We start from the raw sequence: 13,765 nt of genomic DNA, 5'->3' as shown, positions 1-13,765 counted from the left end.
ATGTGTAATAAAATTATGAAATCTAAAAATCTAATTGGTAGGTTTAGTGGAAAAGTGGTACAAATGACAAACAGTATAAATTGAATTTTAATATTTTATTAAATAAATAAATAAATACATTTACTTGCATATTAATGACATTTATTACACTTTTCATTTTAAATTAATACACTTTCCCCACCCACTTCTTCAATTTCGTTAGTTTGAAGAGAGAAAAACAATGTGATAAAATAAGAGCTTTAGGTCAGAAGAAAATAGAGGGCCGGGGAGGGCCTAGCTCCAGGCTCACGTGATTACTGCTAATGGCCCCTGACTGTATGACCTATTAGCCAATGATAGCAGAAGATGCAAAGTTTCCTACAACAAGAAAAGATCCTTCTAAAATCAAAGGAAGAAAGATGTGATTAAATTTCCAAAGTGATCGTATTCAGGCTTGGTTATACAAATTCCATGTTGAATGAAGAAACATTGAGATAATTGCAATAACTTAAATTAATCGAATTATCAACTGTAAATTCTTTCTTTAATTTTAAAACTATCTGAAACAGTTTTCCATTCTTATTTATATTTTATGGGAGTTTTGACATGGTTAAAAGACGTTACATTTGTATCACGTTAAAGAGAAAAATTATGTTGGATATTGTTTAAATTCCTTCTAGAATCAATAACTTACAATCAATAAGACAGATATCAAATCTAAATTACATTTTGGATCACGTTAAATAAATTAAATATAAATTTTAAAGCGAAAACGTATTAAATTAACTTATAAAACGTGGAAAATTAGTATTTATATTTTTTATAAATTTAAATTTCTTTTATTTTATGTATGGCAATTAGAAAATTAATCACCAAAACACGTTGCAATTCTTTTAATTCGACAGATTTTAATTATTCTACTAACGTTTTAATTAAATTATTTTTAATTATATTTAACGTTTTTACAAATGTTTAAAGATTCGACAATTTAAAATAATGTAATCGATAATTGTTCTATAATTTAATTATAAAATAAAGTGCTAAAAATTTGATAATTAAATTAAAAATATTATATATAACATTCGAATTTTGCTGCAATTTTTTACATTTTTGAGTAAAAACTCGAGAGAATTTCTATTATTTGACAAACACACAGATACACGGACGGGCAGTGTGGGATTTCCTTCTGGCCCACTAGATCCTAGTGTTTGGGGGAGCAAAGATGGAGATTAATAATAATATTAACAATAAAATAATTTTGTGTAGAAACAATTCATAAAGAAGTTAGATTATATATATATTGCATGAACGTAGTATACTGTAAATGACGGGTTTTCAGTATCAGTAACAGTGACCTTTGCCCTTTCTATATTTAATTCTGCAATAATTGTATTTTTGTAGGTTTTTTTTTTAATTATAAAATGGGATCATTCGGTGCAAAAGTGGCATTATTTTGGGGGTCCTTCGTATCGTGGGGCTGGGGGCGCCAAACTTCTAAAATGCCATTGCGGAAAAGTCAAATTTTTTATACAAATTACTTCTTATAGTACCAAAAACAATTGAAAGACAAACATTTAAAATGTAAACAAAATAAAGCAAAATTTTAAAATTTTATAAAATTATTTTAAAATATATAGAAAAAATTAATTGAGTTTTATATTTTCAGAAATGTTCTGTCTCAAATCCCGAAAACAGTTTGTATTATTCTTCATTTGCAAGTACTTTCCCTCCGAGCACCAAAGTGGGTAGGATTAGTTAGTAAAAACTAATTTTTTTCAAAAAATTAATTAATTACTAATTTTATAAAAATAACCTTTAAATATAATTTTTTTTAAAATTATATAAATTAATTTTATATTTATTTAGATAATAAATTCTGTGATAGCCCTGTTAAAGCACTTCAGCTGGTTTAAATTTGCAATTCTTTATGAAGATTTCGATAATTATTATAACCTGTACGAAAGCCTTCAAAGTAAAGCAGAAGAAAAGAATTTTACCATAACACATGCCAAGAAATACAACATCTCTTATTTTGAAAATCCATTTTTAACCATCATTGAAGAGACTTTTAAAACTACAAGAGGTATTTTTCTTAATATAACGTTAATATTTTGGGGATTTTAAATCACACGCAAACGATCTTGTTATCTATGGAATGCCCAAAATCCAGTTAATCGAGACTAATTCATTTTGCTTCCAATGATTAGCTGTGTTTTGGGCCACCCTGTAATAAGATGATTTGTTGAAATTTATATTCATATATATATATATATATATATATAATTTTTTTTCTTTAAGTTTATGTTCTTCTCGGAGATATCAGATTTTCATATCGATTTTTGGTGGCTATGAATAGAAAACGTCTACACGTAAATGGTGAATATGTTGTTATTTATGCTACTAATGAAATGTATAATCCCGAACTTGCCTATCAATATATATTAAGTAAGTAAAATTATTATATTTTTTAAAGCTTAGATTAGTTTATTTACTTGTGAATTAGTTATAAATACAACCAGATATTTCATTTTTACGATATAATTGGTTTCTGGAAGTCGGTCGTAAAGCGAACCGTCGTATATTTTCCTTATTCTCGGTCTTATAAATTGAAATTCCTTTCCCGAAAATAACAGTTTTTTTAACTGTGCAACGTCTCATACAAGTAACCAATAAAATAACACACTTAAATGTGGAATTTTTAAAGATATAATAGGAAATTCTATACGAAAAATAAAGACGAGGACCGTAAAACGGGCTGTCATAAAGGGGATGATATACTGAGATTTATTATTAATTATTTATTAATTTAATTTAATTTATAGTAGATATACGCAAAACATCTGTGACATATTATATAGTGATGGACAATAACCTCGTTTTTAAGGTTTAATTATTTTTTGGTAAAAAGATAAAAGTCGTAAAACGAGATGTTTTATTATTTAGTGTTATAAACTGAGAAATATTCCTATAAACAAAAATTTTATATATATAATATTACACAAAAATAGCCAACAAAATAAGGTATTTATTCGGAATTTTAGAAGCCACAAGAGAACATGTATAGAAGTACACATGCATCCATCTACGACGACTTCTCTTATAGAAGTTGTGTATATTGCTTCCGTTGTAAAGCGCGGGATCTACTATAATTTATTTATTAATTATAATAAGTATTTAAAAACATCTACGTAGGCTATGTAATTATAGAAATGAAATTAAAATTTTAAAATTCTGTTTAATTTGATTGTAGATTGTCTATTTTGTCAAATAGTTATGTATTTTTCAATGAAGTCACTTAAAACTCATTTTAAAAAATATTTCTCGATTACCTCACTTTTGGGCCATACTGTATAACCGAAAATACGGTAGGCCTTCGTCTATATTTTTTTATACTTGTAAGAGTATTAAGGCTGGAAAATACACCAGCAACAGAAAACGGAAACGGAAAACTAATGTCACTTCCGTTTACCAAAATCCGGTCGGAAACTTCGAAAATATCTCAATTTTTCGGTTTCTGTTTGATCTTCCGTGGGGTTTTGACCAATAAATAAACAGAAATTGAAAGTGAACGAAATCTACTTGTATTTTTTTTCCGTTTTCGCTTTCTGGTAATATGGAAACCAGTCTCTGTATCAGTGTTTCCCAACGTGGGGCCCACGCTCCTCAGGTGGGCCATTTGATTTTTAAGGGGGGCAATTTGAAATGGACTAGTCCAGAGTTTAAGTTAACCATATAGCCGCTGTACACTACATTTATTGTAAATATTGATTTAAGTTAGTTTTAGTTTTCTTTGTTCTTTGTTTCCCTTTTCTTTTAGAACTTTCCTTTATAACCCTTTTCCCTTGGGGTGGGATTAACAATTCTGGGAACCACTGAGAATAAAGAGATGAACGAAGCCCTCATGCCAGTGAAAGAGGAGAAAGGACATTCTTTGCGCATACCTTGAGGTGGACAGACGTGAGTTGTGGTGTTCAGGTCGCATTTGGCAACGACTGGAAAGTGCAAGAGACTTTGATGAAAGGATTGGGTTTTATTGTGGTTACGACAAAACAGTGTGGCAATTAAGTGTATATGTTAGGGGGACATAAGAATTTTAGAAAGGCTTAGGTGGGGCATAGCACAAAAAAGGTTGGGAAACACTGCTCTGTATGATGACGTCTCAAAACACATCTTATTTCAGCTTTAAGAAAGATATATATATATATTATCTTTCTTAAATATATATATAATTTTTAATTAAAATCTTATTATAAAGTTCAAGCAAAATATTTGCTTGGTACCCAGCCGTGCACTATATATTTTAATTGTGTTTCTTAGTCAAGAATATTCATTGTATACTGCGTGATTATAATTGTTTCTGTCGCCATGTTAGAACGGACAAATTGGTTTTACTCATAACTTTTTTATAGTAAAAATTTATAGAAAATTACAGAATGTCATTCATTTCTTTTTAATATTTCTATATTGTTTCGTCTTTAATTCCTAATTTAGTAGAATGTGGTGTATTTTATATACAAAATTTTCTTAAATATTATATATGTTATTACTTGTAACATACTTTATAATGGATTATTCCCTAAGATCTAGATTATTCTAGATAATAATTTATGATTACTTTATTTAATTTTACAATAAAATATTTGATGTTTAGGAATTTACAATTTAAAGTTTTCGAAATATTTTAATCTTTAAAAGAATTTTAAACATTTGTTCTATTTGATCAGGACTGTGAATCACCCTTCACTTATATAATTTTATTAAATTTCTAAATTATTTTTGTATACTTTATAACTAAATTATCTTATTCGTTTTTGTATATAAATAAATATAAACAATGCTTCATCTGAGTTATGTAGAGTATTTGTTCTTAAATTCACCTCTTTTGCACGATTTAACGAAGATTTAAAGATCATTTCATATATACGAAGCATTGAACATGATCATTTTAAGAAATTAATAATAATAAACGAGTATAGAGCTATCAATTTTCATGAAATAAGGCGAAGATACTTACTAACAGTGCTCAAGATTCGTCCTCATGCAGTTCGAATAGATGAAAATCTACACGACATTAAAGTACTCGGCAAAGTTTTCTATTAAATTTTAAACTAGATACAATCCACTAGTTTCTATATTACTTGTTTCTAATTTCACTTATAGCTGCAGAATATTAGGTTAAAATTTCCCAAGGCATAGCAATTACACATTGTCATGTGCGAACGGTTGAAATTGTCAGCTAGATAATTAATACGAAAATCATATTTTGCTAAGTAATTTGAAATAGTAAATATAATAACCATGATAAACTTTTGTTTATTAAGATTCCCGTTAATTGTGAAAATTACGTAAATATAATAATTTGGATAAGTGACAATTATTTTGAGCAAAACTGATCCTTTTGACATTCACTAAATGACTCTTGACATTCACTAAATGACTCTTGACATTTCAATTTGATATAATTCTTTTGACATTCATTAAATATTTATGCTTAGTTTAATACTAATTTAGCTTTTTGTGGAGCATTTAAATGCTTCGTTTACTTGTAAACGTTGTCATAAAATTTAATTTAAAATCTATGCATCAGTAGGACAATTTAATTCACTTTCTAGAAGTTCTAATATATTCTTCATCATTAACTCTAGTGTTAAATGTTGTACGTTTAAGATTTGTGTTCAAAATTCTATAAATTATATTCTTGCTAATAATTCTTTATATAAGGTGGCCTAAAACTCGGTAACATTATTACAACACAGATAATAGCTGTTCAACTCGTCTTAACTGATCTTAAAATAATCTTAAATATATTCCGGTTAACTGACACCCTGTATTTAATTAACCTTTACTTATAAGATATCTCATATTCTGTTGAATGATATTGTTATACTAAGTAAATAAAGCATTATAATAGATTAATTTTTAACAAAAGATACTGAAGATCTTGAAGCACTTGTAAGCCATAGATTCGTTATTATAGAAATTTTCAATAAAATTACATAAAAAATATGATCCGATAATTTATATATAATTTATATGCGCTATTCTGAATCATTCGATTTTTAAGCATTTAATCCATAACAACTGAATAAGCATTGCAATGTTATATTTCAATACAGAGCAATCATTGCTGTATCCATATGGCAGTGCCACTTTGCAACGTTCTAAAATGTCAAATGGAAGGAATTGAAACTGTAAAATTTATGAAGCATCAATTTCTCTTTTCGTATTTCTTTATAAACATTTGATTTCTTATAAACAAATAAAAGTTTAAATATACAGTAGTAAAATGAGGTAACTTCATACATTTCCAAAAAAAAATTATGGATTTGTGTAATTGTTATGAAACCTTTCTTGAAAAACTCTGAAAATGTTTTATTTTAAAATGTTTCTCATGAAAATTAAATAACTATTTCTAAATTAGCGTGTATTTAATTTATAAAACGTGTGTTAAAAATTATGATTATTCAACAAGAATATTGAATTTATTCGGTTACAAAATAAAAAAATTGTTTATAAATTAATTGCAGATTTAACGATAAAATATGGATTATTTAGACTAAATATAAAGAAAATTTAAGGAAAAAATATATAAAATATGCGTTTCTTCGAACATTTTCAGGACTTAAAACAACTGTGAATCCTTTAAAAGACATTAATTTTTTAAATTTATACCTTGTAATTAAATTTTATTATTTCTTCTTTGAAACCGTGTTTGATGATTGTTGGACTATGAACCCAAAGTTGAGTTTTAATTAAACACTTGGCTTTATTTCATCTTTATTTAGTCAACTAAATAAAGATGAAATAAAGCCAAGTGTTTAATTAAATTTTATTAGTTAAAGGTCATTTTTTCCCCTGTTAAAGATCATTTTTGCCCTAATGATATTATCGATATACTTTCAAGGAAATTTTTTAGATATATTGTAGGACTAATTAAGAATATAAATTATAAATTTAAGAAAATCGCATAGAAAATGTTTATAAGATCGTCTATAATTTAATACTTTTGCATAAAATAATTAAAGTTAATTTTATTTGTCAATTTACTTTTCGAATGTTTATAAGTTTTTTATTTAAAAAAAATAAAAGCACATCTCAAATCATATTTATATAATTTATTAAATTGCTTTAGTATAAAAATGAACATAGAATAGACGATAAATCATATATTTTTAATGAATAAAATCTAGACATCTTATTAAATTAGATTTTGATAGTTTTATTACATTATTATTAAATACATATATAAAAAAATCTAAATTAAATTAAAAACTATAAAGAAATATTTATTTTTAATATTTTATATATTTTTACTTTAAAGTTTAGATAGAAATCGATGTACTGATGAATATAAGATTGCATGAAACTAATTAGTATATATAATATATAGATTCTATGTTTGCTATATTTATAATTATGAATCTAAATATATTCGTTCCTAATTATTTAATTTCTTATAAATATTTTTAGTTGTCTCGTAAAGTTATTGCAGTGAGATATATAATGATTGGACTGCAATTTGAAAAAATAGTAGACCTATAAATTCCCACTGTCGTCCGTCTGTCTGTCCACCTTCAATCTCAAGAACATAGTTAGATAGATAAAAGACAAAAGCAGATGTGGAAATATTTGGTATAGGAGGCCTTGATTAACTATATATGATAGTCTGAAAGTCACGTTATTTGAATTCAAAAATTTTTCTTTGAAAGGAGGTACGAATTCTACTGCTAACAGGAAAAGTATTATGTACAGGGGCAAGACATTACTAATTTGAGGTGGAGAGCATATGTTTGACATTAATTAAATTTAAAAAATATTATTAAAAATTTCAGCCGACATTTTCGCTCTGAATCACTTCCAACTAATTAATATATTTTAAAATATTTTATTAAAAAAGTAATTGAACACTTTAAAATTTTGTCATTGATAAAGATCTTTTCCACATTTTTCGTTTGTTTCTGATTAAATTATGCTTTTTTGTACTGTTTCTTAATACAGCCAAGATTTTTCTGTTGACATTTTTGTTTATTATCTTTTGTCGATCTTGTCACATTTTTTCTTTCTGTTTTTTACATTTTCTTCATTTTTTATTTATTTTCTGTTTTCTAATAGTATTATGTTTTTGTCATTCAAGATTCATTGTTACATTTCTTTTGATTGTCATATATTGCTTTGATAGTTGTTTTATATATTAAACGAATTAATATCATAGCAATCTATCGAGCAACGACATTCAAAATTGAGTGTGGCACTATCTGTTGCGTATTTTGAAAAAAAAAACTTTATATAATTAATTATTATAAAATGGCAAAGAGCTTAGATTTGAGGGTAGAGTTGAGTTTTATAAAAACAATTGTAAATGCTAATAACAAGTAAAATCTTCATTAAGACTGACATCACTCGAGTTATGACACACGACTCTCTCTATCTCTCCACCCCGCTGACCTTTAACCACCAAAAATTTAATAGCATCTATCACCTTTATACACAAACCTCCCTGCAAAATTTCAGAACTTTTCGACAAAAGACACGGGAGTTATTAAACTTCAAATAAAAATAACTTTAAAAAGGAAATTTTTAAGATTATGAAAAAGAAAGGCTATTTAATGTAGCATAAAAGAGGAATTACGTGTAAATAAGAAAAAACGAACAATTACTTATTGTGACATCGTCACAATGCCGGGCTGTAACATTGAATCCTATTTTAATTCTAAAATAAGCATTCCACATCTGGTCTCGATTTTCTTCTATCCAACTCCATTCTCCATATTAACAAAGGACATGACAGTGAGAATGTATAGGTCTGAAATTTGAAAATTTCCGTTCAATAATATGATTAGACATTTTTTGACACATTCTTATTGGGGTGCCAACTTCTTGAGGGCAAAATTGGAGGTAAATCTGGAAGAGATGTAAAATAGAAGGAAGAAAAGGCGATCTTATTGTGTGATCAAACAGTTATAGAAAGGAAAATCTTAGAAAATTGACATGCTACTATTAACTCACAGATTAAAAGGCCTGAAATAAAGGAAAACATAAAGATTTATTTTGAGTAGCAATAGGAAAACTATTCGAAATTAGATGGGCACACAATACAGTAGAAAATAGAAACGTGCTATCGTAGAGAAGTATATAAAGAATTGAAGTTTTAATAAAATAATTATATTAATTTGATGATAATTAAAATATTTAACACACAAATAGCAAATGAAGTGACTATTAATGAAAATCCTTTGTAATTTACTGAAATGACACGAAATATTTTGCAATATTTTCATAAAGAAATCAAGATTTAAAATATAGAATCCAACATATAACTTGAGAATGAGAAAACCAAGAAAACTATAATAACAATAGTTTCAATATCTGATAAAGTCATATCAATAATTAATGATAAAGGAATGATTGTCATATTTAACAATATTAATATAGTGTCATTTATTATTGGAAAAGAACCTTTACTGTTGATTTAAACCTTATATTATTCCATAAAACTGGTGAACCAGGTTGAAAAAATAGAGCTCAGCAAAAACATCTAAATAAAGGAAACTTTTGAAAGTTGTGGAATAAGAGTAGAGGAAGAAGATTTGACAGTAAGCTCAACGTGTGAATAAAATGCACATTACACAGACTATATCCGTAGGGAGTTTTGGAGGAAGCAGTCATCACGATATTAAATCGGAAAAATAAGCATCGTGACAGAAAAAGGCCTGTGTGCCTCAAACTTCCTTCGCTGATACTGCTCAAACATGTTCTAATGTTCAACCAAGTTAATGTAGTGCAACGACTTTAAAGTACAAAGCCTTTTTCTGTCACGATGCTTATTTTTCCGATTTACGTATTATCAAGACGACTGCTTCCTCCAAATCTCTCTGTAGTTGAAGTCTGTGTAATGTACACTTTATTCACATGTGTCTTACTGTCAAATATTCTTTCACTATTCTTATGCTACAACTTTCAAAAATTTCCTTTACTTGTGACGAGCTCTACTTTTTCACTTGGTTTCATCAGTTTGTTTTTTTTTGGGGGGATTTCAAGTATTTTTCGGTTATCAATAACTTCATAAGAGAGTAGTTTTCATGATAACTCATGTGATATATTCATGTGATAGTCACGTGGTAACCTGCAGATTTTTCTCAGTGTCCCAGAGAATAAGTATGAAAACTTTGCTGAGTTAATAAGAGGGGGTGAAATCATGAGTGAGGCGGGTGTCCAGGTTTACGTAGTAATCTGTATTTTCCTCAGTATCTCAGAAAATAAATATAATAAAAAGTATAATAAAAAGCTAAGAACAGAGATACAAACATTCTGTCATCTATATACTGTACAGTAGTAGACAAAAGGTTTGAAAACGGATATTTGCAAAAAGCTCGGAGGATTAAGTTTGACACGATTCTAATACTTTCCCTTGTTATTTATAGGTACAGTAAATAAGAACCATAAAATTAAAATGAGACATTATTTTATAAATATTCTATTTTTAAATTATTAGGCTTGTATTAATAGATTAAAAGTAATCTCAAAACGTCGCGTCAGTGGTAACGATTTACCAATGAAATGTTAATATTCAAAATGGGCTATAATTTTATAAGTACTCAATATTTTTAAATAAAACATTCAAAACGACAGCAAAAAGGGAGATCAGCTTTCGAAAGAGCTGTTAAGTATATGCAGAGTCCCAGATTTTTCAATAACTTGGGGTCGCGAAAATCTCTTTCGTTGTAAATCTAGTGGAAAAAATTCTAAATTTGGGATTGTGTAAGTCCAGAACGATCCTACGAATTTATTCAAAATTTAAGAATTCCGTAGCCCTCATCGTGGAGACTAAATATTTTAAATTTCATTTAAATCGGTTCGTTGGTCTTTGAGATATTAAAGGTCAAATTTAGCACTTTAACATTAAACGTGAGGAAGCGCTCTACTATTGGCGATGTAACGTTCTATGATACTGTATAAAGTATATTTTCTTTCAATCATTTCTATTTAGTATTATGTATTTTAAACTATATTCTCAATAAATAATACTGAATATATTGGAAATATTACTCCCCGTTTACGACGATTTTCAGAAACCAATTATAGTAGATTTATTTATTTTTATTTATTTATTTATTTATTTTTGGGCGTAAAAGCGAGGATTAACTGTAATTTAATTACCTTAGATAATTATTTAAATTCTATTTTTTATATTTCTAAATTGAATTAATATTAAATAAATAGAAATATAACATCTCAAGTATAGTTTTTTTCACTTGAATCTTTGACAGTTATTCAAAGAATAAACAAAGAATTCCATTAATTACACTTGAAATTTTATTTTAATTAGAATTTTAAATTTAATTTGCTTATTATTATTAATTTGCTTTTACATTAATAACTTATTTTATATTAATTATTTGATATCAATGTTTTGATGTATATATATATATATAATTTAATGCAGAACTTGAAAATTAATTCCTTCGTCATAAATTGATGTGGAGAATCTTTGAATCTTTAAAAATAATTTTCAAATGTAAAAGATGCGACAGATACAACTAATTATCACCAATCTCCGCCATTTTCTTGTTAAGATAATTTTTAATTTGCATAATAATGATATCGGCATAACATCACGAGTAAATTATAATTATTTCATAAAATGTGAATTAGATTAAAAATTTAAAATGTAAAGAAATTAAATAAAAATTAGCCATTAGAATTAAACGTTTCACATCTTTCAGTTTTTATTATTCAGTGCATAACTGATATTTTTAAATCACTAGAGAACAACAATTTTTACGCCAACAGCCACGAGAGTCAGACAGTGCCCCATTCAAGGGAAACTTTTAAAGAACTATTATATTTTATGTTGTTTAATATAGATTGTTTTTTAAATTTAGATACATTTTAATGATATTTCTAACAATAATAATAAATTAAAATGAAATTATTTAGTCCCAGACAAAGAAGAACATTTAAGAGGAGACATAGACTTAGCATTAGAAGCAGCACAATCGTTACTCGTAATTGCTCCAAGTCCAACGGACGAAGCACAATATGAAAAATTCTTAAAAACAGTACAAGCTTATAATCGTAAACCACCCTTTAAGTTCCCTTCTCCTTTCCATTATACAAAAGTAAGATTTATTTTTATAATATTTTAACTTTAGAAATTACATTAACAACATATATAAGCAATTAATTGCAGCAAAATTTCATTTTAAATTAATTAAAATGTATTGCTTTTGCATTAATTAATTTATACTTTTGTATTTGTTAATAATCCTATTATTAAAATTCTATTTTATTTTTTATATATGAAATTATAATAGTTTTTAATATATAAATTAATTAAAACATTTCTTACAGAAGTAACGAAATGTACTATGCTAATTATGAAAATATAATTATTTTTCTTTAATTATATTTATTTAATGATAGATTTTCAATTATCCATTGTACATTGCTGGAAATTTGTGTTCACGTATTTAAATTTTATAAGAATAAAATATTTCATTGAAATACTTAACGATGTACGCCAAACAATTTTCAGAAATGCACTATTTAGTTTAAATGATAAGACATGAATATTAATAAATTTTATTCTCCTCTTATGGAGAAACAGGAATGAAAGTGCAGGAAGTGAAAAATATGCAAATAACTGTTAACAATCTTGAAAATTATTTTAAAACAATGAAATTAAAATAATTACTCACTTAATGAAAGAAAAAATAGGTTTATTTCATCCTTTCTTTCGTCAATATCATGGCATGAAAGAACCAATGTTATATGGAAGAGTTATTCTGAAACTGAAATAGTGGAATGGCGTGTTTTGTATTATTGAATCATTGACTTATGCCATTCCACTTTTCTAATAACGCCTTATAAAGGTGATCCTTTCATCTCATGGCATTGATGAAAGAAAGAGATTGTTCCATTCGTGTAATGACATGACATAACTCACACTGAGTTATGTCATGTCATTATTTTAATATGATTTTCAGGACTATTGACGTTAATTTCTTGTATTTTTGGAATATTACGAAACATCTAACGATCTGAATTGAAAACATTAACTAATTGTCTGTTGCTACGCTTCATCACAAGCAATTCGGGTTTCGTAATTTTAGCATATGGATAAATTGAAAGATACTCATATGTTTGACACAATGTAAGATAATTAGGCTAATTCAAGCTTATTACATATTTCAATTCTGGAGAGATGAATCTATAAGTAATTAATTTAATTATTTTAAATTAATAAAAATAAAGATAGATAGATGTTTCTGAATGCATTACTAGAAAAAATAAAGACAAACCAGAAATCAGAAGAAAGGCTGATTACATAAAAACAGAATTGTTACAGAAAGGAAGACGAGAGTGGTGGTGGGATTTAATTACTACTTTGCGGAGACATTCTAATCTTCATTAGTTCGTACGATTATAGTCATTGCAGTACCCCATTCTGAGTCATTATGACATTTATTAGATAGAAACAAGAATGAAAATGTAGATACACGTAAAACAGGAAGGAATAATACATGTTTAATTGCATACTACTGGATATCTTCTATATAACAATGATCAAATTACTCTTGATTCAATTGGTGAACAAAATGAGAAAACCGTATCAATAGAAATATGTTATAAATTCTTAGAGCACTAATAATAATATTTTATTTATGTTTAAAAATTGGGAAGATTTATAAACATGAATTTTCTTTCTATTCTCAGTCATATAAATCATAGACTGTTAACTGAATCACGTTGAATGCATATCATTATAGCATAACTCTTCAAGTAT

General features: G+C 26.8%; 1 protein-coding gene across 1 annotated transcript in view; it reads left to right on the top strand.

The window, feature by feature from the left end:
• The window catches only part of LOC136968635 (receptor-type guanylate cyclase Gyc76C-like), a 92,636-nt gene that overhangs the window by 56,170 nt on the left and 22,701 nt on the right, over nt 1-13,765 (top strand). Inside the window, exons 2-5 of the mRNA XM_067262637.1 lie at nt 1,646-1,720; nt 1,846-2,062; nt 2,278-2,424; nt 11,917-12,098. Coding sequence (XP_067118738.1) covers nt 1,646-1,720; nt 1,846-2,062; nt 2,278-2,424; nt 11,917-12,098 — 621 coding nt within the window. The remainder of the gene's footprint in view (nt 1-1,645; nt 1,721-1,845; nt 2,063-2,277; nt 2,425-11,916; nt 12,099-13,765) is intronic.

This window comes from Centruroides vittatus, unplaced genomic scaffold, assembly GCF_030686945.1.
Source record: "Centruroides vittatus isolate TY-2023 unplaced genomic scaffold, ASM3068694v2 contig_150, whole genome shotgun sequence".
Lineage (NCBI taxonomy): Eukaryota > Metazoa > Arthropoda > Arachnida > Scorpiones > Buthidae > Centruroides > Centruroides vittatus.
The sequence above is the reverse complement of the archived record's forward strand: the minus strand, read 5'-3'. Positions and strand labels throughout refer to the sequence as shown.